Source organism: Tympanuchus pallidicinctus, unplaced genomic scaffold, assembly GCF_026119805.1.
Source record: "Tympanuchus pallidicinctus isolate F22 unplaced genomic scaffold, pur_lepc_1.0 scaffold1, whole genome shotgun sequence".
In the NCBI taxonomy this organism is placed as follows: Eukaryota; Metazoa; Chordata; class Aves; order Galliformes; family Phasianidae; genus Tympanuchus; species Tympanuchus pallidicinctus.
This window is the reverse complement of record NW_026294618.1, coordinates 63,588,694-63,615,767: the sequence shown is the minus strand read 5'-3', so window position 1 is coordinate 63,615,767 and position 27,074 is coordinate 63,588,694. Positions and strand designations below refer to the sequence as shown.

Below are 27,074 nucleotides of genomic sequence, written 5' to 3'. Positions count from 1 at the left end.
ACGTAACTATCCTGAATCATGAATGGTCCCATCTCATGTAACAAGTCCTGCTTTCTTCTTCAGTATTGCAAAGGTGAAAAACTGCTAGAAGAGGACAAAGAATACTGATGCTCTTACAAGCAGATAACCATTTTCCTTAACTGATGCTTTTCAATGACAATTTATAACAATATTTCTACCTGGTTCTTGTTACTGTCTGTACATTAGTTTGGCTTCTTGGGTGTGCTGTAAAATAAACATTATCTCTGTTAATCTTTCGATGGGAGTTGCCCTTCTCTAAGTATCACAGCACTTTTATGACTAAGCTGGTAAACTATACTTGGATGTGAACAACAGAGCTGTCCTCATCCTGACATCCAAACTGCATGAGGAATCTAGTATGTGGAAACAGCTAATGATCCAATCAGCACAAGAACATATTGCAAATTGCAATTGTAATAAATAAGCAGTAGACAGCTCTATCATGTAATTATACATTATGTTTTCATATCATTGCTTTTTCTATTACTGTAGCCTCTTTCAATAATCTCTTCAGCATTTAAATTCCTAGTTGCTTTCAACAGACAGAACTTTTAATGGATGTTACTTGCGACAGAGTGACCTTCAATGAAGAAAGCAAGTAGGTGGCAATGAGGAAAAAAAAGTGACAAATCAGCACAAAGGGATTACAAGCCATAAGAACTCCTTGCACTTGTTGTTTAAATGATATTGACAAGCTGTTTTCATGTATTTTATCAGCTACTGTGATCTGCATACGATACAGCTCACCATCGGTTTCACAGACAAGGAAACTGAAATGGCAATAAACAATGAATTAACAACCCCTTGCTAGGGCTTCCTTAAATAATATGGCTTCTGTATCATTTGAACTCCTGCACTTCAAGAGATGAAGCATCAATCTGCTTCAGCTGCCACGGAAACGAGCATTAAGGAATAGCCAACACAGCATGGTTATACCTTAGCTTTACATTCATGTGCACCATGTTATGCAAGAACTCTAAAAAAGAAATACAGTCAGCTATGAAACTAATAACATGTCAGAGGCAAAACCACAAGTGTTGGTCATAACAGACAAGTTGCATCAAATTGAAAGGAAACATAATTTAAGCTTGGGGTTTCAACTGTGTTTCAAAAGAACTGTAAAACTTAAGCAAGTTCCAGTTTCTGCTCCTCATGGCATCCTCCTCCTCCTCTCAGACCTTGTTTTGGAAGGCTAGACAGCAGACCCTCAGAACTGGCATTGTGTAGCACACAAACAACAGATCAACAGATCAACATCATTGAAGTGGCTGGCCCCTATCCCATACAGAGGTCAGTCATCACCCTTCCTGTTACTTATGAAATTGCGAGCCAAATGCAAAGAACAAAATGGACTACTGGAATCACCATGATGTTATTTAATTAGTGAACTTTTCTCAGACACTTTCTAAACAGGCACTGTTAGTGCAAAGCAAAACCAAAGCCAAACAAGCAAATAAAAAATGTAAAAAAAAAAAAAAAAAAAAAAAAAACCCACAACAAATCAGGATCAAAACCACTCATGTTCAATAATTTAAACATTTTTTTCCTTTTGAAGACTACTGAAATAGAAGATAAATAAAACATATTGTATTATGCTGGGCATTCTCCATTAACAGCTCATATCCAAACAGGCAGTATTACTTCAAAGCAAAAACAAAGAAACAAACCAGAAACGAAGCCATGATCAAAAACACACATTTAGAATAACTTAAATTGCCATTTTTCTTTTGAAGATAATTAAAGTAGAAGATAAATAAAATATCATATTGCATGATGCTGGACTTTCTCCATGAACAGCTCATACCCATTTTCATATTACATATTCAGATAAACTAAATTTATCAGTTATATTACACTGGCATCGATGGGATCTTTAGAGGGAAAAGTCAGCTGGCTAGGAAAAAAAAAAAAACACTGAAGAATAAATCTATAGAAATTAGTTTCTTAATGTTTATGTATCCTTAATCCTCTGTTCTCTAGAGAATGCTTTTCCTCTCTTGATCAATCTTAGACCTGTCCTGCAGCGAACTGGTTTTATTCAAGCAGGACTGTGAGCTATCAAAATATTTAAAATTAACTGCATAGGTAAAAAAAAATAAAATTAGTTGCCTGCATTTGATACTAGTTTTTTGCTCAAGAAACTCAGATGAAAAGTCACTTTCTGGTCTTTTGCACTAAAACCACTTTTCTACAAAATTACTAGAAAACACTTCAATAATGTACACTCCAAAACAACTGAGCCACTTTTGACTATCCTCAGCTCCATGCAAATCTGAACCATAACTCAGTCAATCTTACACCTGTTTTTCCGAGAACATCTTCCCTTCTTGTCACTAAAATACTGCCAACAATAATTATTTTATTTCAAGTCTTGTCTTATTATGTACCCTAACACTCAGCTCCTGTAGGCAAATAGTTAAAATAGAATCTTAGTCTCCTTTCGCAGACCTTTGGGTCTCGTACTTGCAGCAAAAGGCTTAAAAACATGAATCATATCAGCTTAAAGAATGCAAATGAAAAACACTCAAAGGCACTTTTTAACGAAATTCTCAGGGCTGTTATGACAGGTGTGCAATCTGATGAGGAGAGGCAGGAGTCTGATTCATGATTTCTTAACCACTGGGATTCACATGTAAGGATTGCTCTTCACCTTCATTTTCCTTTTCTGCTTTTCTACTCTCCTACTTTACATGAGGAACGAAGAGGTCCAAATTTCTGGAAGAAATCATCTTCAGCACGAATCAGAGCTTCCTCATCTATGTAGACAGCCGGTCTCCTGGAAGCCAAGAAGTACTGCACCTTGCGCAGGCTCCATCCCATCACATACTTCAGCCAGCCACTGACAGCAGCTGTAGACCTGCCAACGCCAGCATTGCAATGAACGTAGACAGTGTGTCCATTCTGAAGCAGCCCATGCAGGAGGCAGACAGCCTGTGGCAACATCTGTATTCTTCCTAAAGATAAAAACAAGGGCACGGTCACTAGCGTTTCAGAGAGTTAGGTTCACAGTAGAGATTTTGTCAGCACAGCCTGATGCACTTTAAATGCTATATATCTTTCTGTTTTCTCTCTCTTTTTTTTTTCCCCTCAAATGACCTACTCTAACCTCCATTTCTTCTTGCAGATTCAGATCATTCAAAACCTGTAAAATGCCCAAAGTCCTCTCTAAATACACCTTCTGATTAACATTGAATGTGCATGGCATATTCATTTTTCTGAAATAAGACAGGAAATTACATCAAGTAGCACATCTTTTATAGCATTCAAATCAGCAATCCAAAAATGTTTTTGTTTATTTTTTTTTAAAGTTTTTGTTTTTTTATCACCAATGGTTTGTGAATCTACCCATGCATTGCTGCTTTCCAAAACCTGGTAATGAAAACAGTAACATCAATCATAAGGGAAGGAGAGAGAACAGAATAGCATTTTCCTATACAACTTAACACTCTCATAATCAAATTGTGTACTGAGCATATGGTTAAATAGTCTGTGTATGATTAAGAGCAGTCTTTCTCACTCCCAAAGGGATGAATATACTGTATTTCTTGATACCTCTCCCTGCTACCCTGGGAATTGAAGCTGCAGACATCAAAGTGTAACTTCTCCTCACGGCATAGATAAGCACTGACGTTAAGCCCTTTCAAATCCCTGTCTTAAGGTCTCCTGTCCTTCCTGATGCCCCATTCCTGATGTGACAGCTCCCTGTTCGTGGCAGTGAACTTCACTCTGTTGAAAGCACTCTTGTTTGAGGGAGCAGCCTACCAGCCAAATACACACTTCCTACCTATGGGCTAAAAGCAAGATTTTGAAATGAGCATTGCAACCGAGGAATTAAAAATATTAATTTATGTTATGATGCAATGCACTGTGGGTATTCTAAATCAATTACAAATAATTATAGAAATGACTCCATGGAGATTCATCAGACTGGGATACTGTAGATAAAGAAAAATAATTTGCTTGGGGAACGGAGTGGCTACACTAGACATACAGCACTATCTCTCTCCATTTTTAACTAGCAAGATGGCAAGCTGTCCTGCTGTGCAAGCTTGCAGTCTTCCACCTACACAGCATATTTTCATTATACAGGCTGAATGCAAGCTGAAAGCACAAGTAGTCAAGCAGTTATCTGTGTCTGATGGCTTTAACCTCAAATACACATATACTCCCAGACACAAAGTAGTTTAGATGGCCTCTCCACCTACCAGAAAATGTAAATAAAACAAAAATATCCTTGAACTCTAGCTGTATTTTCACACAAAATTTACACGAGAAAAAAAAAAAAAAGGCAGCCACGACAGCAACAGTTTAATAACTCAAAGGTTTTATTGCTATTAATTTAGCTGCAAGACTGGTCTGAGCATTACCTTCAGTGCTCATGTCTGGAGTTGGCATCCAGACATAGGCGAGACCTTCCTCTTTGTACAGTTTCATGAGGACTTCAGGGCTCATAGGTTCTGGGTAGCGATTGCAGCCCCAGGAATTCTGAACAATGTCCCACTCAGTCTGGAAGTTCATCACTGCTGTGACACCCAGCTCGTGCTTTAGCTTGACCGTCACATGCTCCAGCTGCCGAGGGCAACTTCCCAGCCAGATGTTCGGCAGAATTCTAGCACGGAGAAGACATTGAAGTGGGTTTGATCAAAATATCTGAATGTAAAAACTGCCAAATTAAGTGATGTTCCAGCTCAAAACCTGCTTAGCATCATCACATGAATACTCCTAAGAACAACCTTTCATTTCACGCAGTGAGAAGCTTCCTCATTCGTTACAGTTTAGTTGGTAATGGTTGATGGTGGGGATCAAGCTCGTAACCTTCTCCAAAAGTCTAAGAAAAAATTCTGAGCAGTTACTAGCACAGGTCCCCAAGGCATCCATCATTCAATCTGCAGTGGAAACTTACCAACATCATGAATTAGGATAAGAGAACTCTTCAGATTTGTGCAATTTGCAGAGAAGAAAGAGACCAAAGGATTCACATGATCTAAATCTGAATAATAAGACAAATCACAGAACTCTTCTGGCTTTGTAGCTATCACTATAATGAGGACAGTAGACGGGGGGAAAAGGAAGAAAAAAACCAAGGAAATAAAAACCAACAACCCTTAAATTTCTCTTCTGTAAGAAAACTCAAAAAGGAATTTAATTAGTAATTTTCTTCTCATTTTTCTCTTCACTAGTAGTGTCTAGAGGGAACCAAGCATAGAATTATAAGCCTAGTTTCCCTCAAGGTTTGAAGAACTAGATATTTTCTCATGAAAACCTCAAGAGATGCAGTTAGAATGGATAAACATCCGCATTTCCAGCAATTCTTCAAATCAAACTTCAAGACTGCTATCATTCTCCCACTAATAACTATCATTAAAATATCCTACGTCCCAATCACTTTTTACATAAACAGAATATTAAGAGCCTTGTTTTTAAATGAGAATATTTAATCTGCACATACAATTATATTTATGTTATCTAAAATTGATTATTTACATTCATAAATTATTAGTGATTTATTTTTTCTGTATGCAAAAACATCTATTTTGAATATGCAATTCACAAGCTACAGTTAAATATACTCAATAGTTGAGTGAAGTTTATTAACAGCAAAAAAAAAAAAAAAAAAAAAAAAAAAGAATGCATGCTACATCAAAAACAAGATCTGCAAAAATAAAATATCTGCCAAAAATTTCTTAAAGGATTTTTTTTTTCTTTCTCAATTTTAATCTCAGGGACAAATGGGAAAACTTATTTTTATTGAGGAACAGTTACTCATATAAACAGCCCCTAGGTCAGCTATTTCCATTTGATAAGACTATGACAGTAATAACTGTTAACTAGCACTTAATTAAGCCTTGCAATTGGCAATGATTAAATCCTACTATATTACTACCGAAACATAAAAATGCACTCTAGAAAGCATATTTTATTGTTATTGCTTCCTGCATTTGAGCTGCATCCAGAGAGAGGCATACAGCTATGCAAACACAGCCAACAGTCCCAACAGCCCCTGCATCAGTGAGGCAAGGACCTTGACCTCAGGATGGTACAGGACATGGTAACTGTTGAGTCATGGCCTGAACCACTGATTGAGCACCTGGGGAAAGTCAGCCCTGGGAGCACAGGTGAAGGCAATTCAGTGTGTAATTGGAAGGGGGGAGCCTGGCTGCACCTTTCTTAGCTCTCATGTACTGGTTTTCTGAATAGATCTGAGAGTTTTGCCTTTGACAGCACCAGGACCAAGCTTTGATCTTGGCATTCAAGCCTCTTATTTATCCAGTTCCAAGGACTGTGAAGTGTTGGTTTTGCTGGACCCGGCTTAACTGTTCTTCTTCCAGGAAAACAGTCCCTGCATAGAACAGAAGGGCAGAGCTCTCCTATTGGTCAATTCATATCAAAGTCCTGGGATAATTCCACAGTACCCATATTTCCATTTGGCTTTAGCTGGTTCAAATCTTAACTTAGTCTTTTATCAGAGGGAAAGGATAGGTGCAAACAAGCATGGCAATTGATGAAGAGTTTAGCAGCTGTGTTCTGTATAGAGATTAATGACTGCCCTACTGAAAGCTTGATTCTTCTGAGGACCAAGGAAGTGTTAATTTCATTTTTACATCTTACTTTAGTAATAACGAATTTTAGTTTTTTTCCAATATGTCCTTACTTCTTTAAGCTGCCACTGTACTTCAGTAGCAGCTAACTAGATTGGAGCAGTGGAGTGCTTGGCATGAGAAAGAGACCTCTTATCTTCTCTGCTTAACTGTCATGCAAACTGCTTTGAGCTGCTCAACAGCTGCTGCTTTCCAGCTCACATGTGGTTGTTTTCCAGCAGTGGATTCAGTGATCCTTACCTACAGTTTGAAAAACAAAAACAAACAAAACAAAACAAAACAAAAAAACAAAAAACAAAACCAAGCAAACAAAAAAACAACATTTAGGTGTTATGTGTGATAGGTAAACCTATGCTCTTTGCAGTCGTTAGCCCTTTTCATATTCCCTAGTATCACAACAAGATAATTTAAAAAAAATTTTACTTAGAATTGTTTTAATACTAAAATAGCATTTTGTCATTGTATATGTAAACTTCCTGTTACTAATGATAGTATGCTATGCCTGGTCTCAGAATACATGGTCAATTCAGTCACAGTTTAGCAATAGAGAAACTACCTAGAGCAACATCAAAACATTCAGTTAACCTGGCAGGCTAACATCTACAGATTTTCTAAAAGCTGTTTCTTTAAAGCTGCCTTCTGCTAAGTTACTTTAATCCTGCCTTATGCCTCAGTTCCCCATTGGAAATGTGAAGATGATATTTACCCACCTCAAGAGGACGTTGGGGGATTAAATGAATAAACAAATGTGGAAAGTTCTAATCTGTGGTAAAAACAACAAAATATGAGACAGGTATCTATTGAATTTGCTTGAGTTACAGATCCCAGACTGAAGGCTGACATCTTAAAAAATACTGCATTTTGACTTACAAACCGAGAAACCCAATAGCAATTTATCTCTACTGAGGAATAAATATGGAATGTATTTGTATGATTATTTTCCATCTGTCATCACACTTAAATTATTTTTAATGATGTAGATATACATTGCACTTGGTTGCTTCCCCCAGGACCCTGCACAGCCTAGATTAAATTGTAACTATTCACTAAGAAAGCATCTGGAACAATAAATGCATTCCCTTTAATGAATGCATATACAAATGGTCTTCCCATCCATAAGGAGAAAATGAGTCTGAGGCTCAGACTAGAAGAAATGTACCCATGGAATGACGTGCTGCACTTTTCAATCCCAGACCTCCACAGATGGCACAAGACCAGTCCAGCAGCTGTGGGTTCACACCATGGGTGATCTGCCACAGGGGAAGGTACTGAGTTACTGCATCCAGTTGCTCCTTTACATGCTGATGTCTACACTGCTTCTGAAGCTCCCGTACTATTGCTATTGTTTGTGGTTTAAAGCAAACAGATTTGAATTTTGGCTTTCTTTAAAATGCTGAGCTGTAAACTAGGATGACTCAGGTGCTGTTTCCAGATTCATTGAATATTAGTGCACTAGGAGTGGTCATCTTGTAAAGTTTTCTAAGATCAGCCAGCCCTTCTTGGGGGTCACGGCTCTTACAGAAAAGTGCATGATTCAATTCTTTGGGGAACACATTTCATTGGAACATCTGTCAGGAACAATATTGTAGATGTCCACTTAGCAGTATAGTTGCCAGATTAAATCAAGAAAGAGGACTTCATCAAACTAGAGGGTTTTTTCCATTGGTTATTGGCAGTAGAGAGTGATACATTAGCCACTCCATTTGTTTATATTGATAACATGCTGGATCTTAATCAAAAATGTTATTTTAAATGAAAAGTGATGGATTCAGCCCTTAGTGCCAGCTCAAGATGTAGCCCAGTGTTAAAGCTTGCAATTCACTTTGGTTGCCTGCACTACAGTTTTCTCTTAGATCCTGTAAAGAATCAGATGACAAGCAGGGACAAGATTTAGCAGAGGGTTGTTAGAGTTAGACTAGTATGGTTAGGATGAGGTTAGACTTGATGATCTTGAAGGTCTTTTCCAACCTGAGCAATTCTGTGAGTATTGATATAAGTTCTTTTCAACTTTCCCTTACGGTACTTGTTGATCTGAATGTGGATGTTCCTGATCTGAATGTGGATGTTCCTGATCTGAATGTGGATGTTTGGTGGCCCTGCTAGGCAGGGGGGTTGGAACTACATGATCCTTGAGGTCCCTTCCAACCCAGGTGATTCTGTGATTCTGTGATTCTGTGATATTGATATACACATAACAGGGCAGGGCAACTTAGCTGAAACAAGAAAAAAAATGATTAAATTTCCTGTGTTGTCTCTTAAAGGCCTTGATTTTTGTAAAGGTGTAGCATGCAACTATGGCTACACATAACTTGCAGCAAAACTTATTTTGCATTCCCATAGGAATAAAATATACAATTAAGCCAATTTACTCCCAGCATTTTGTGGTGCTCCTATGCAGTATGGTTTTGTACTGATGTGGTGCTGTTGCCCTGATACCAGTACAAGCAAGCAGTCCAAAGGGAACTTAGGCCTGAAGTACAACTCAGTTAGAGATGTATTTGCAGCTCAGTAACTACTGGAAACTGCTTCAAATTACAGTGCATCCCACTCTGAAGGCAGAATTTTTTAATAAGGTGGATTTTTCAATGGAAAATCTGTCTGAATCAAAAGACTGCATTGGAACTTTTAGCCAAGTTTAAACTAGCGTAATAACTAAAAGTCTGATGAGAAATAAAGGAAGAGTGAGGGATATAAGAAATTCCTACCGCTCTCTCCCTTTCTCTCACTTGACAGATATTTTCGAAAGTATTGCTTTGGGCATATTCAAAATGAGAATAGAGGAAATCTTACCAGCTGTAGCTGAGATGCTCTTTCATCTTTTTTCCTACCCTCTACCTAGTGACAAGGCACATCATATTAAACAGTAATACCAGTAGATCATGATGATCCATAACTATTATGCTGTATGTGTTCACTGTTCTGCCATTGGCATTTTTTTAATACCACATTGCAGCTTATTTTTAAATACACATGCATCTTCCAAAGCAACAAATTAGACACACCTCTTTCCTGGGCCTTACTTGCTCTCTTCTCTCCTGATCACTTACTAGAATTCAAACAGGGTTCCTGTTGCTTAGATTCCTATCTGAAGTTCTAGAATGCATTTACAAGCAAAGAAAGGTTTTCAGGTGACCATGCTGTGTTCTCCAATGGATGACACTAACACTTTCAAATATGGCTTGATATGTAAAAATAAATTGATGACTACCCTTGACTCCAGAAATATTTTCCTAATGTCCAACATGAATAGTTTAGCCACAGTTAGAGCAAATTCTTCTTGTCTCCATAATGGATATGCAAGACAGGTTATTCCCTTCCACTCTTAAAAATTTACCTATCTGAAAATTACTAACACACATCCACACAGCTGTGCCTTCTTCATGCTAAAATATCTAACCTTTCCTTGCTTGTTATATATTGAGAATATTCAGCGATTCTTGTTTGCCTTTGGACTCTCCAGCTGATCAACATCTGTTTTAAGATGCTATTCCCAGTGCTGGAAAGAAGACCTACCAGTTCAGAGCAGAACCAAAGATTAGTTATTTCTTGTGCCCAAAGGCTACGTGCCTATGTATAGTTCTGTCTTTTTACAGCATGAAACCACTGATCTATGTTCAACAAGAAATTCCATTTTCAAGTTAAGATCTGTCACAAGAGATGAGGCTACTCAAGAATGGAGCAAAATCTCCCTGAAACAGAATTATTTAATACCTTATTAGTTACAACTATTAAATAAAACTAAATGAATATGCAACAAAAGAGCAGATGAGATTTATGGTTGATGGATGCATCACAGGATACATATTGGAACAAATAATCTCAGTCACTCAATACACATCACATGGATTTAAGTTAACTATAATCAATTCCAAAAGGAAACAGTGCATCCTAGAAGTTATGCTTAGTTTAAAAGTTTCTTCAAAGTAGTAATGTTAGCCTGTACAAACAAGTGAACTGAAAATGATAGAAAGTTTATAATAACCTCAAAACAATTATCTCAGTCTATGCACTAAAAGTTTGAACCTTCTGTTAACTATTGTACTGTATCAGGAAAGATATAGAAAAACAAAAACAGTCAAAATACAGGAGATACAGTCTATTGCCAAGAAAATAATTCCATATGAAGGCAGACTAAGAACGTAGAATATTTAAGAGAGAATTAGATTATAGCTTATGGATAAAATAAATTGGAGAGGTAAATCAAGTAGCACTACCTACATAAAAATGGTAAAGAATCTCAGCTTCCATACAGCTTCACCTGCACAGCAACTGCTAAGAGATAAGAAAAACAAGCAGGTGTTTTGTTTGGTTGTTTTTTTTTTGCTACTTAAAATATTAGTATTTTGCTCCCCAAAATACTGACAACATATGTAGATGTCAAAGCAGCTGAATCCCTGGTTTGGTCTTGTACAACAATTCTGACTTCACTCCATTCTTTTTAAATAAAGGACACCTCTCACCAAAATGAATTCTTGCCACTGAAATATGACATAATAATGCAGATCTGAGGGGTCATGCATTGACAATTCACTGCACATCATGCAGGGCACATAGGTAAATTATTGTGGTCTTAATCCCTTCTCCTGCTGACTTACTGATGAAGTCTCCTTGCAGAAGAAAAGCTGATGGAGGCTTTGTGATGAGAGGCTTGACTTAAGTAGGATTGGATGAACACAGTCTGATGCACTCAGAGGCCCACCATGCAGGCAAATACTATTGGCCTCAGTAGGAGAGTGAGGTTTGATGACACTAAAGTTTAACTCACAGAACATCAACATCTAATTGCCAGGCTTAATAACATCACTCTTCTCAATAAAGATGGGTTAAATGGATGTAATATTAGCAGAATCTTCACAGAAAAGTGCTGATTAATGATAAAACTATATCCTGCTGAAATGATACAGCTGCACATCTTGTAATAACTTACTTATATTTTTGAACAAAAAAATCACTTTTACTTAAGTGCCAAACATAGAATAAGTCATACAAGTTGCTGTGCTCTATTGCTGAAAGTGTGCAGTTTATTTTGAAGTTAAGAATTCTACCACAGGGCTTTAAATGAGGAAAATGAAAGAGACCACGGTGTATTTTCAGGGTGGTTTGGTTTGTTGTTTTTGTTTTCTTCTACTTCTGATTTGGCACTGTGATGAAAAGTAATTAAGCTTGGGCAAGTGTTCTTCTTAGATGTAATTTGGACTACTTATTGAGCCTCTCACATGGGAGCATACTTGGCAACTAAAAAGGAACACCTGCTTTTATCACCTTAGAACAACACTTTGTCAGCTTAGCAATATGCAAAGTTTCTCAAGCACTTAAGTCCCGAGTGCTAAGCTTAATAATATTGTATTTATTCCATGCTCACAAATGCATGAATGTAGCATTAAACTACACTACTTACTGATATGCAGAGCAAACAAGCCACTAAGAATTGAAATTAACCTGACAATGAGCTAAAATTAAAATAGCTAATAAAAATACCAGAGTGATACCTGAAATACAAGGTTACACATTCAGACACAAAGCAGTTCCAGTAGCACAGTGACTTAGAAGATTTCTGCAACACAGGGATGATGGTACACAAAAGGGCTGTAGTTGTCTTCTCTTCACCCAACAGCTTGTGATTCAGGGCCACAAAAATGAACAAAAGGCTGGAGCTCATCTCCTATAAAGACAGACTGAGAGAACTGGGCTTATTCAGCCTAGAAAAGAGAAGGCTCTGGAAGACTTCGCTGCAGCCTTCCAGTACTTAAAGAGATTTAGGGTAGACGTTGGAAGGAAATTCTTTACTCATAGGGTAGTGAGGCATTGGAATAGGTTGTCCAGATAAGCTGTGGATGCCCCATTCCTGCAAGTGTTCAAGACCAGGCATGATGGGGCCCTGGGCAGTCTGATCTAGGGGTAGTAATCCTGACTGTGGTAGGGGGACTGAAAATGAATCATCTTTAAGGTCCCTTCCAACCCAAGCCATTCTACGATACTGTGAATTACAGCTGGGGTACAATGACAACAAGATGAAGCACAACCATGCTAATGTCTAAGCATAGCTTTCCACCTCATTCATAATCTTCCAGTGGATTCTAAATGTGGGAGAAGCCTGTAGGCCATGCCTGCTCTATGGATTGTTCTAGCTTTGAATGCCCTAGGAACACAGGATAAAGAAGTATCCACCTGAGTAAAATTCAGGTCCAATACCTTCTAACAGATGCCTAAACAAAACAGCAGTTGGTACCAGAGTCACTCAGAAATGACATAAAATAGGAGCAGAACAAAGGTTTCACCCAGGTAATCAGAGCCACTGATATGCTAGCATGTGTGAAACAAAAGGTCAGTGTTGTGTATGCTAAAAAGCCAGATTAGTTTGAAGTCTTCTGGCACTGCATGTGATAGGGATATGAAGATACTCACTCCTATTCCACTGAGTTATTTTCTTAATGTACACACAGCCTTGAAGTTTCTGCTACTCTGACTTGAACATAAACGCTCTTCAGACCACAAACTGAACCTGTGCAGCTTAACATCAAAAGCATGGAAGCACAGGAAGTTAACCAATGACAAAACTTTCTCTCCACACTGTACAACTTCTCTTAGCCTCTGATACTTCAGAAAAACTCAATAGCGCTCAAGAAGCCAAATCAAATAGGCATAAAACTTTCTCATCACTTTATTCACAGAAATCGTAGAACGGGATTACCTTCCGAAAGATGTTATAAATGTAACGTGATAAATGTAATCAGTAAATACTTACAAGGGATCTTTTCAAATATTGCACCAGGAAACAACAGCAATCTGATAAGAAGTCTGAGGTACTAGCAATAATCTGAAGAAAGTTGAGAAACTTTGCACAGAAATATCAAGTACTTTGGAAGAGCAAAAAAGAAATAGAGAACAACCAACAAGAACAATGAACTGCACCAAGACAGAATGGGAGCCACCTGCTTAGCTAACAGTCCTAACAAAAAACTAGATCTATTGTTAATGATAAACCAAAAAATACTGAGATGAGGTTTCAACCTCATCTATTACGTGATTCTGTGAAGAAGGATAGTGAAGAAGCATATAAGAAAATAGCCACAAAGAAGCAGGATAATAATTTGTGTCCCATGTCTGATGTGGACAGGACAAGAAATGAACTTAAATGGCAAGCTCAGGAGACTTCAGTTAACATTAGGGAAGCATTTTAATGGCAAGAATAGTGAGCTAATTGAATGAAAGAATGGGCTGTAGAATCTCATAACTGAGATGAGATCATATGCAAGACCACACTGGATAAAGCTGGAATTATTTAAATATAATTGAGACTAAGTCACAGAAGAAAATGGACTGGATGTTTTCTTAGGTCTCTTTGAGCCTATGATCTATGACACTACAATCCTCTTAATCTCCCTCTCTAGCATCACTACCTATATTTACTTATTAAGCTCCATCTTTAAATAATTCAGGTTCCTTGTAATCCTTACCCTATTTGAAAGGTCATGCCAGAATTCAGCTTTATGCCTTTGATGTCAGAAATATTGTCCTAGTTTACAATCTAAGTTCAGAATCAATTAATATCCATTTGATATTACATAAATTTTTTCCTCCTTTGTACCAATTCCCAAATGCTTTTCACAAATAGCAATACATTCTCTCTCTTAGTTTTAATTTAACAATGCCATCTCTCTCAGATACTAGAGGTAGACAAGCTATGGAAGTACAAAGTTTTTTGCAAGCAAATTTACTACAAGTTCTGTGACGTGACTGCTACATAGCATCTGGAAGATGCCCTCATTCGTTCCAAGCTCAGGTATCTCTGCTTTCCACTGCAGTTTGTTTTGAAGGCATATCTTATGCCTGTCAGGGAATCCAAAAACAAAAATAATGTTCCATATTTAAATACATTTGCATAACCAAATCTGTGATTTCCACTGAACTCATGATACAAAAAAGATGTAAAGTTCTTCCAAACAGAAGTTTGAGATTTTTTTTTTTTTTCCTGGGTTATGAAGTTTATCTGAAGAAGACAACAGAGATGAGGAAGTGTATCCCCATTAACAGGGGTTACATCATTACTTCAAAGGTTAATTACTGAGAGAACTGAAAAACCAGCCAGATTCAGCTGACCTCTTCCATGGGAAGACTAGAACATGCCCCAGATTCATCACCCTTGAGAAACTGAGTGCAAAAGGAATTGTAAACTATCTTTGCTCTTCTGTCACAATAATAGATAAATGAAACTTAATTCTGCCTCGGGGATAAATGGGCATGCTCCAGTGAATTCAGTGGAATTGTTCTCATTAAGCTCACAGTACACTGCTATCTATATAGGGAAATAAACTTTTCTATCTTCTCATTCACCTTACTCCAATAAGAAGCTTGAAGCCAATGAATTTATATCTCACGCATTTTTAATAATCTATTTTATCTCTGTTCTAGAAATGATCTAAAATAACTTGGTCATACAAGACTTTACACACATGACCAAAATTAAATTATGGAAGATAAAATTTTATCTTCCCTGTGTTCAAAGTGAAATATTTTGTTTCATATTTCACTATGTTCTTCTATCATGAAGATAAGATACTGTAAAACAAGAACATGATCTTATCTTGCACACTGATGCCTTGCAAGATGTCTAGATCTAGCCTTTCAGGATACAGTCAATACTGGTTTTCAAACATACACATGAAGTTTCTGCTGATTCCTAGAAGCACACTGCATGCAGCAGAAGGCAGTATTTGCCTTTGCAGGGAATGACTCTTCTCATGACCTCCTTTGTATAAATACTATCTGAAGCAAATGAAGTGCCAATTGCAAAAATACAGCCTGAGAAGAGAAGCAAGTTCCAAAGCTTACAGTGAATAAACTCAGGATCTTGTTCTGGAAATGACTACTCAGTTGGCTTGTGGGGATTCATATTTAAATGTTCCAGTTTTAGAATCTTGTTTCATAACTGGCTGCCAATGGTTACTTCCTACATACATCTCCATTGGGTTGCCAACATTTCCATTTGTTTTGAACAAATACTTAGAAACGCAAGAACGACAGGCTGCTAAACTAAGCCAGACAGTAATGAGCCATGAATCCCTTGGCAAAAGGAACAAGAATTTCTAACATTAATGCTTAGTAACATGAATGATGCTTCTGCTGGCATCTGTAAATTAAGGCATCTTAACAAAGTTGACTTAAACCCCTATAGACGAACTTTAAACACTTGAGAAGTGTTAGTAAAATTATCTTTTACAATTTTTTCAGTGTTTTGTTATCCAAACAGTAATATGTACACACATGCAGTGTACTGGAATGTCCTCAGAGCTAGGATACAGTCAGAGGAAAAAGCACTCCCATTTCCCTTGGTGCCATCCAAACACAACAGTCCTGATGGACACTGCGCCTGTGTTCATTCCAGTTAAATTACTTATCCAGAATTTCCAAAATTTCAACAGTTCATTTACATTCATTTAAAAGAGGGAGAAGTGCATTCCAGAGTACAACAGACTGGGAAAAACCATTTTAGAAATATTGAGAAAAACTGAATCAATTCAACTTCACAATCAGTCACAAATATCTAAAAGAGTAACCTCCCCCATCCCCCCCAAAAAAGTGTAGTCAAAGGGACAACGGCTATCTGATAATATAATAAATTGCCAGCAAACTTATTTTTAGCTAAAATACCTGGATACTAGATCATAAACCTGAGATTAATAGCCCTGGTGAATGAGTTGCCAACCCATAACAGAACTCTATTATAACAACCCCTTGTTCCTTTATTTTTTCCTGGTTCTGTGTGTTTGTACATGCCTTTCTGCCTAAATTGCCTTCTCCAAGTCTTAGAAAATTAACAGAAATAATAATAATAAAAAAGTTAACAGTCTGCACCCTTCACTCTGACATAAACAACATCTCCAGTACTCAAAACTCAAGCAGACAGCAGAGCATTATAATAATCTCAACACTCATGTCTGCAAGCAGAATCCGAATGATAGAGATGAAGAAGCGAACATAGGGAGGGAGCTGTAGAAAGCATCTTTGCAGAGCAAGCTTGGAGTGCTGCATGGATTAGAGAAGAGGAGCTGAGTTAGCACAGCACTGCTGCAGAGCACTTCCTGCTTCACGACTCAAGCTAACTTATCTACTGGCACAATTCATGAAAGACAAAACTAGCTCTGTATTTTCTCTCCTGGCTCCTAGAGGAGCTGAAGAAAGGGAAAAAACAACAATAACAAAAACAACAACAACAAAAAAAAACCATTTGACTTGAAATTTTATAAATTAACAATTCTGCAGTCTTTATGGGAACCAAAAGATGAACAACAAATATTACAGGTTGCCTAAGTTTTTAAACTAGCGCATTTTTCCAGCTTGATTTCTTGTCCTATCTGCATCATTTTTGAGATTGGAGTATTGTTACAGTATCATTGGAGAATTTAATTGCAGGCACTTGAATAAACCTATTAAAGTCAGCTACTGTTACTAAAGTTCTTGCAAATGTGTTTATGTTGTCAGCTGAAGCATAACTTTGTAAAACATTACTCAGTACTGGATAGCCTTCTACCTAGACCATCAATATTTATGAGAAGGTTTTTCCTCTTTTATTTTACCAGATTGAAGCAACTCAGTGTGAAAGAAAACCCAGCAATTCAGCCTGTGGCAGTGAAAGCAATAGCTAATGTTATGTTTAGGAATGGCCTGCACAAGGCTGACACTTCTAGCTGGCAGCCTGGCAACTGAAAGAAGAATGCTAAGGAAACTATGGAGGAAATTGTGTGTTCTCCTCATCAGGCTTCCATCTTGAGACAATGAAGGCAAGATTATAACTGTTCTGAAGAGTTTTGAAAAGGCAACTCTGGAAAAGCTAGATAAAAACTAAACAAAAAGAAATCCACAAACTTCAATACCAGCACATCCTTTCTCTATCCTGAATGACAGAGCCACGGAGTGTCTTGCCTCTGGCCCATCTGATCAGTGGATTTTGCACAAGAATGCTGCCATCATGCTTCTGCTGTTACTCGTCCTGGTTTCAGCTGGGACAGATGTGATTCTTCCTTCCAGCAAGGGAGGAGCTGAGGGAGCATGAGGTGCAGGGAGTGGATAGAACCAGGTCAGCTGAGCTAAACTGGCCAAAGGGATACTCCATGCTGTATGACATCGTGCCAAAAAAAAAAAAAAAAAAAAAAAAAAAAGCCTTGAAAAATGGTGGGGAGTTGGCTGGGTGTTGGTCAGTGAATAGTGAGCAATTCCTTGTGCATCACGTGTTTTGTGTATTTGTAGGTATCTATAATTATCCTTAGTGTTCTCTTTTTCCTTTTCTATCTTAGTAAATAATTTGTATCTCAACCCATGATTCTACTTTATGGTTTTTTTCCTCTATTTTCATCCCCATCCCACTGGAAAGGGGGAAGAGTGAGCGAACAACTGTGTGGTGCTCAACTACCTGCTTTACTACTACCTTACTTTAAACTACAGGTAGGTAGACAGGTAAGTAGATAGGAAGGTAAATAGATACAGTAGACAAAAAATATCAACATTTGACTTCACTGATGATCTCATTTATATTCTATGTTCTTGTCTCTGTATTAAAACTGAAATGCGTATTTTCCCTTTTCCCTGTTCTTGCATGCTTAAGATCATCTTTTTTCATTAGCAGGTTTTTCACATCAAAGTGAAAGACATTTCATTTAAGCTCACAAAACACTGTATCTTTTGAGCCAAGAAAGAAAAAATCCATATTTCTTATAACTTGGTAACCTTTATGACACCTGACACAATTTTCATCTTAGTTCAGAAAAGGACACACATTAAACTCATGAGCAGTGTCATGGATTATGTACCTGACTCCCTGAAATTAAATTTCCCAAAGTAGAAGCTTAGAAGGAGAGAACAAGTGATTTTTCAGTACAGCTTCTTAATATGCTTCCTAGGAAGACAAACATAATTCATTTCTTTGGTTTTGTTTTTTTCTTGCAGAAAGTAGATTATACATAGGAAAATACACAGCAGCAATTTGATAATGTTTACTTCCTCCTGGGAAATAAAATAGTTAAGCTTTGAGACAAACTTCAAACAGACTACAACTACATTCAAGTTTCCTTCCTAATAAGTAATTTTTTTACTCTTTAAGTAGAATTCCCCATATTTTTGTATGGAGGACATTTTTTAAAAGCATCTAGAGCATTCAAGCATGAAAGCTTGTTTTTAAGTCTATCAGCACTTACAAAAGTTAAAGCTAGAGGTAGAATTTGTAATTTCATACCTTCAGACTGCTACTCTTCTGAATGAAGTATCTTTTACACTTTCCCCATTTCATTTATATTGAAAGAAGAAAGCAGTGTTGTTTCGTTTGCTTTTTTTTTCCAGATATTATGACTTCGAGGTTGCTGGTTTCAGAATTACAGTATATACCCAGCAAGTAAAAACCAAACAATGTAGTGGAAATAAACTAAGTAGGTAGCTCCAAAAGTAACACTTTCTATCTATTGGAAACTATAAAAGATACAAAGAATAGAATATCACTATTTGATAGAGCAAATGTTCAGCTAAAAAACAGCTTTTCAACATAGTCACCACCATTAGCTTTGAATTTTTGCCAGCAATAAACAAGAGCCTTGTCAAAATATGCATGGCCATCCAAAATGTGGCTTGCTTTTCACATTGCTATCACAACTGCTGAAACACAGCACCCAATGCAAACCCACTGGTTTGTCTGCACCAACGTTCAGCAAGCTTCAATAATTGTCAATGGGTGCAGTTTTCTCTTGAATGGAAAACAACACCTTTGCTTCATCTGTGCTTCCATAAAAGATTCCATTCTGTCAAACAGCACATATATGTAACAGAATACAAGTGGGAGGGTTTAACCTCTACTGCCATACCACCACCATCTGCCTGTGATGTCGTGGGTGAACATAAAAAATAAGAGGAATTACTTTTGGAGCACTCCTCATATCTGGTGGTGTCACCTTTCCCATTTGGAGACTGAAAACTCCTTCAGATTCTTCTCTAACTACTCTGTAAGAGCCAGCTGAAGGCATGCTGGGCTAGATTGGTCCAGGAACTGAACCTGTGAAGACCACAGAAGGGTGATGCAGGGACAGCCTACATGGCAAATGCCAAGTGCCTGGTTTGAATGTCTTGCTGGTTGTAAATTTTGAGGGTTTTTTTTTTTAAGTGATATTCTTTCAATAACAACAAATCATCTGAGTATCTGAATTCCCACCTTCCTGGTAAATTAAAAAAAAAAAAAAAAAAAAGCAAGAAAATTGAGTATTCAATCTCACGTTTTGAAAAAAAGCTGCTATCTTGAGATAAACTATATTAAGAAACACCAGTGATTACAGCGAACCTGACAAATGCATGTAAAAGATAATGAGAAATAAATATCTGCGAGACCTCTGGGACATCCTCTTTGGTGAAAGCACTGCCCTGCCTCCCTCCCTGCCCGCAGCCCAACTGTGAGCTAAATGGAGCAGGATTTCACCATCTCAAGCAATTTCATTCACAGCCAGCACCACTAGCAAATTGCTTCCCAATAAAGGCAGAGCTTTACTCTCTCACTGACCACCTGAATGCTAAAGACTAAAGAAGCAAGAGAAAGGGCTGAGAAAGGGCTCAGAAGAAATACTGGCGAGGGACAGGAAGGCTCAGTAAAACAGAAAAAGAAACAAGAAGCAGCAATAGGTTTTACTCCCTAGCAGTGATCCCCACATAAAATTCATGCTCACTAGACTATCAACGTTTGTCTGCTCTATCCCAGAGAGAAAAACAGAACAAATAAGTATGTTTACTCCTCAGGTTTTTTTCCAAGCAGGGTTCCTGGGTTTTGCTCCTGGGTTTTAAGCTTTTCTTACAAGAGTAGGAAATTATGTTGTACAGCAACACAGCTATGAAAAGATCCATTTAAAAAGTGGTTTTAAGAAATTATTACCCACTACGAGACAGATGAAAAACATTCAACTTGCCAGCTACAATCAGGCTCTGTTTGCTGCCATTTTATTAACAAAATACTCATTTTGTGAACAATCACTTCCTCCAAAGAAATAATTCTCAGTCAAGCCAGTTCCAAATATCACGTATAAACAGCAAAATGAAAAAAAAAAAAACAAAAACAGATAAGACTCACAAGACTATCAAAACAGCACACTAAGCTCCCCTTTGGGTTCTGCTGCCCATGTCCTGTTTGGAATTTATGTAGTTAAATTACCGTGGTTTATTTTTCTAAAGCACCCTGCAAGTCACAGGCTCTCAGCAGGTGAAGGAAAACAGTTTATTTCTATGAAACAGTAGCTGGTCTTTGTTTGCAGCTTCCTCTGCTCCTGCCACGTCACAGCACTCAGTTCAGCTCAGCTACAGACTTCCTACCAGGTACACCTGCACCCAGCATATAATACCTATTGTTTAATATAATCAATGTAATTCTTGATCCTGGTGATAAATGCAATTTTGGAAATTCGCCAACTTCACCTGGCTGCTTCTAAGCACGCTGAGCCATGCTCAACTTACATATATACACAGAATTTGGTTTCTGCAACTCACTCTAACAACTGCTGCCCTTCTGAGCTTTGTGCTGACGTGGATCCTTATAGTGATCCCATTTTGTTTTTACCATTCCCAGGTAGACAATCCAGCAGTGGCACTGCACAGACCTCATAAAGTTTATGCCATCCCTCTGACAGACAAAATTATATTTATTTTTTAATATCTATTACAGGAAATAAAAAGAAGTGTGTTCACTACCTCTCCAGAGATAAATACAATCAGACAAGGACTTTAAAAATTGCTAAAGTTCTTACCAAGAGCTTACAGTATGGTTCTCTTCTTGCTCCTGCTCCTCTTCCCTCAGATAAACTCATTATATATATTCTACATTTTCAAGAACTTGAATAGAAAACTGCTAAAAAAATCACATCTTACACTGATTTGAAATGATTTCTTCCATCTAGAGACTAGTAAGAGCATTTCATAGCTCTGGTTGAGGGTGATAATGAAAAACTTAAAGATATACATGGAACAAAATCCTCAAAACTATTTTTAAACAATTTTATAAAAGATTATTCTCATTGATAAGTAAACTGTGGCTCTAATTCAGACTAGTTTATAGCTAGGTATAATGAAAGCAAATTTAAACAAGTGGTCAGATGTCCTAATTTATGGGATATGCATGTCACAAAACGTGGCTTAGAATATTTTAATTTTTTAATGTACAAAAAGGCCAGATAACTTCACAATTAGAGCCTCCAGTACTGAAATCAAAGCACAAACTGCTACTATGTTAAGTATTTTTAATCAGGATTATTTTGCTAGAATACAATAGAAAACTTTTGATCTGTAGCTCATTATTTCTTACTCTTTTCTCTAATATTGTTACCACAAGTCTTCTCCAGGCACAGGGGACAGCTAGCTCTCAACTTTTAATGCTAATTGCTGTAATCTCAGTAGAGATCATCATCTCTTAGTTTATAATGTAGGCATTAAGTATCAGTGCAGCTTTCTACTACAGTAGCATAGTTCACTGCACTGTAGTTTTTTGGTTTTGTTTTTTTTTTTTGACAGCTTCCTCTTTAAACCTTCTTTTATTTTTTTAAATAATTCAGTAATAAAAGAATTACTTTAGAATGACACAACATAGAAGGGTATTTCATTTTTCAAATGAGTTAAAAACAGTTTTAAGCCAGAAGAGAAATTCTCCCCAAATTAAAAAGCAAGTAAAAGTGCTCTTTTCCAGTTGCACAATTCAAAGGTAATTCTGGCCTCAGACTGAACTGAGATGAACATTATTCATTAACGTAGGCTAGGGAAAGATGAAGCTTCCTAGACCTGAGGTGTCCTCTGCCACAGCAGTGCTCAGTGTTCATGCTCAGCCTTCCTAACATCCCAGATGTCCTGTAGCAACTGGAACATCTGTGTGGCACTCACAGATGTGACCAAAGAGCTATAAAAGATGATGTTCCTGCAATGCACCAGCTGGAGGACTGACAGTAAACTCCAGACCACCTCAAATGACACTAGATATTCAATTTAAAGCAACAAGGTACAATTAACTGCATGTTTAAAGTATAATTATAAACCATAGCATAATTAGTGTTGTTTGGAGACCATTTCAGTTCTTTGATTCTCTCCAAAGTAGACACCTAGTCACCAGTGAGTTGAACTGCTCTACGTAGACATCCAAAGTCACTTAGCCTCAAACTGAGTCCTACCACAGATGTCTTTAAGAATACCTTTAAACTCATCACTCCCAACATTGTCACAACATTCAAACAGCAGTAAATGCAACTCAACTAGTTAAATTAAGTCACATTATTCCCTTCTCTCCGGTGACTCTCAGGCAAAACATACCCAACAAGATTGTTTTCTGCCCAGACTAAAGAAGCATGTCAATCAAGCAGGTGCACATTATCTTCACAGGAGAGCTATAAAGCTTCAGTTTAGCTATACCTGACAAGATTCACTCTCTTCGTTCTTAGACTTCTCTACAACATAAAGCACAGTGTGGTAAGTAGGGATGATTTGAAAAAGTTACATAAAATGTACACCCCTGGCCTATACTAAAATCTCAGTGTAGATATGCATGTGGATAAGGAATTTTTTGCCCTGGTCAAAAAATCCTGGGCAAAATCCTGATGCTTCTTGTTTACCTTTTTGAAGCATTAAAGCAGTATTCTGATGATAATTGCTAACCATCCTTTTGTAGCAACTCTCACAGGTGGAAGGGTAGTAAATATCAAATTAAGGACATAAAATTATTCTAATATTAGAAAACTGTAACTAGAAGGCCTTTCATCTCAATGATACACCTTCCCCTATTACCAAATTCTGTCACCAGGCATCATTGTCTCCAACATATTATTCAAGGATTTTGATATTCCAGGTGTCACTCCTTCTCCAATCTCATACAAAGCCATTCTTCTGAGAATTGCAGAGTTATTTTTAATAAATATTAAGACATGCAACATCTTCAAATTAGGAAATTCCATCTTTCACAAATGGAATTTAAACAGTGCTGAAATGACCCATTTTTAGAGATTTTCTGAAGCCATCTTCTCCCAAAAAAAGAGGACAATAACTCATATTTGAAAAATGACCGTGTCCTAAATTAACTCTTCTGTCCTTATTGCATTAATACTTAACACAAAAGAGAAAAGGACTGTTATTTTTTCTGAATCAGATTTAAGTAATGCACATCATTATATTTCCAAAACAAGTGGACACTAACCTGAGTGATCAGTACAAACTGAGTTTTCGAAATGTGCATTTAAATATAAGTTCACTCATTTATGGAGTGAGTACATACACACATCATTAAGATAAGTATGATTCCTCAAAGCTGTCAGCCTCAGCATTGTTCAGAACGACTTCCAACAACATCTCATAATGCTACATATCATTTAAAATTTAAGCACAAGTTTTTTGAAGAAATAAGGTGGTAGTGAAGCTAAGAACAACTACTTTTAATCATTGTGATTAGACAGATGGCAAGCATTTAAGCAGCTCACATGGGAGGTCATTTTGATGGAGATAAACTTTCCTCTCCACCTGATTTGCACACAGCAATCCTATTTAGTGTAACAGATCAGTACGATGTCAAAAGTCTTCCCTGATAACAAACTTCTTTCCAGCTACCACTGCTATATAAAGATCTTACAGCTGGTGGAATTATTCAGAATTCATGCTCCTAAAGATCCCCATAATACTGGTACCTAATAACATCAGAAAATATTATCTCAGAGGGAACTAAGACCAGACCATACAGCGAGCTTTCAGCTGTCAACACAAAGGGACTTGTTCTTTGGTTTCATTTGCTTGTGTCGTTTGTTTTTTTTTTCGTGTTTTCTTGATGCTAATATCCACTGTAAAAAAATACAAGAATTTTTATCAGCTCACTTTAACTGTTCAAACAAACAAAAAAAATTAGCCAATAGCATTAGGCTGCTTTGTTAAAATGATTGGGCATGTGAATCTGTACCCAGCTGTTAATAACTAAAAAGTCATTTAAGGCTACGTATCTTCAAAGTATTAATAATTATGCAATAGCCCTGTTACAAGATATGCTCACTTAATAAAGCTGAAAGATATGAGATAAGAATTACTTACTGAAGCTTTATATATAATACTGTCTTGCAATGGAGATATGTGTATGTGAGAGGCAAACTGAGGAGATACTCATTGGGAAATGACTACCTAACACAGAAAATTTACTCAAAATATTCTTTAGTGCAACCTGCAGGTTTTTCCTCATTTTGGAAACATACAGGCATGCAGATAAGGCAGTATTAAATGAATCACTGCTGCCTCTGGGAAGGAAGATAAGTTAGCCTTTGGTGCTTATGTATGCTCCTTCTGACAGCTGTTCCTCTTTCTCATAAACTTTCTCTGCCAAGTGAAGATTATTTGGGATTGACAAGTTTCTGTTTTGGAGGAAACGAGATCATTTCTCTGACAGGACGCTGGAAATGAATGCTTAAGATACAGATAACACTCTGTCAGGAGTATTACATAGCTTGAGGGAGTCTCCAGGAAACAGTACCAAGTCACATGCATACCTGCATATGCCTAACAGTGTTTATGAATCTGTAATACTCCAAAAGATACCAAGTGGAAAAAAAAATATCTTTCCCTTGTTCACTGCAAGTCTCATGACAAAAAAATTCTGCTCCATTCTGTCAGAGTTCAAACAAAACAGCACAGGACAAGACAGTAAAGCTAGAGTAGCCAAAAGAGTAATCCAGAGAAATTCACAAAAAGGAACGTCAAGACTCAGTGAAAGTACAGACTTTGACTTCTTCAAACAATAGGTTACCCTTTAGGATCATTAACCCACTCAATAGCCAACATCAGCACCAAGTGCCATATCAGGGTTGCCAGCAATGCAACCACTGTTAATCAAAATCTCTTACCACATCCAGAACTGGAGACAGGGACAAAACTACAAATGATCCCCAAATCCTTGGTGCATATTGCCAGCCACCAGTATTAAGGCTGCTGCTCTAAAAACAACCTCTGCTTTATGTGCAGCCCCAAAGGGTGCATACTATCTTCAGTTCAAGTATTGCTGGCTCCTAATTCAGGCCAGCAGGCTTCACTGGTGAGTCAGCAGTGAGACATGACAGATTTTTTCAGTGCATGCTTTGGAGGTCTTTGTATCTTCTCATTCTGCTTTCCCTCACAAAGCAGTGGCTCTAGCAGCACTTCTTGAACCCAGTACTTCAAAGACAAGCTATGATTATGAGAATCCAAGCTTACATCAGTCTTCTAGACTCAAAAAGCTGTGGGAATCAGTTGGACTCTACAGAACTCCAGGGAAGAACATAAATTCTAAGACATCCTTAAATTTTAGCTTTTTTTTTTTTTTTTTTTTTTGAAGAAACAAGATCACACACTATGTTTGAGATGCATACACATACCTATAAGGGCTGTCACTAATTGCCACTGCTTTCACACATAAGCAATAATATGACACCCTATATATTTTTCCCCAAATTATGTACTTCAGCAAAATAATCCCCAACACACACATTTATTATATAGATGTATATTTACGAACACTAAATTACTGAGATAAACATTTTCTTATGTGACACAACTAATAGCTCCTCATAGGCTGCAGGTGTTCTTGAATACAGAATCCCCCCTTTTTATTGCAAAAACACGATATCTAATTGCAAAGAGGTGCTTAATCTTTGTTCAGATTTTCTGAGGAACTGCTGCCATTTGTTGCTTCTAATTCAAGGTTTTCTGATGTCGTGTTGATTCCCTGTTTCAATATTTGACACTAGACAAGTCTCAGACTTATCTTTTACCTTGAGTAATGGATAGCTTGATGTCCTGCAATATTAAAATAGAAGTCAGTCGTATGTTTCATCTCATCAGTATGTCCGGACACTTCAATCCAGTGCGCTATCGGAAGGCAGTAAACTCCATCAACTATGTTGCTCCGGTTGTAAACACAACTTCGATCATGATGAGGCCCATTACCTAGAACACAAGAAAGGACAGTTGCAGGTGGTGTATCCAGAAAATTTTAAAAAAGATCTGCGGGAGATGCAAACTGAGCATTTAAGGCAAGAAGTAGTGTTTGCTGCCTGTTTGCTGCATTTCTAGAACACATGATTAACACCTGAAATAAACTAGAACACAAGTATGGCCTCAAAACATTCAACATTACAATCAATTGTAGTGAATGAATTAAAGACAACATTAGAACTCTATCAGGTTCCCAAGTAATGAACTGTAGCACTCAGGAGTTCAGGAATAATTAATTTCATTTAAGTTCCTTATCTAATGTTTGATAATATTTGACCTCAGCATGTAACATTTCTGCTGTGTGATCTGTCTCTCCAGGGTTCAGCTTTCTGTGATTCAAGGTCTAGCACTGATACAGCACAGCTTCATAACCCTGCCTAGACTTCCAAGGAAATGAGCTAAGCTATGAGACAGACCTTGGAGAAAATACACAGCACAGCCATGCATGATAAGAGAGGT

General features: G+C 37.4%; 1 protein-coding gene across 2 annotated transcripts in view; it reads right to left on the bottom strand.

Moving 5' to 3' along the window:
* Positions 1 to 1,382: 1,382 nt before the first annotated feature.
* Positions 1,383 to 27,074, bottom strand: part of EPM2A (EPM2A glucan phosphatase, laforin) — a 38,177-nt gene continuing 12,485 nt past the window's right edge. For both annotated transcript variants that reach the window (XM_052671019.1, XM_052671028.1), the window contains 3 exons: positions 26,393 to 26,567; positions 4,389 to 4,630; positions 1,383 to 2,975 (listed from right to left, as the gene is read on the bottom strand). In XM_052671019.1, coding sequence (XP_052526979.1) covers positions 2,695 to 2,975; positions 4,389 to 4,630; positions 26,393 to 26,567 — 698 coding nt within the window. In that variant the 3' untranslated portion in view covers positions 1,383 to 2,694. The remainder of the gene's footprint in view (positions 2,976 to 4,388; positions 4,631 to 26,392; positions 26,568 to 27,074) is intronic.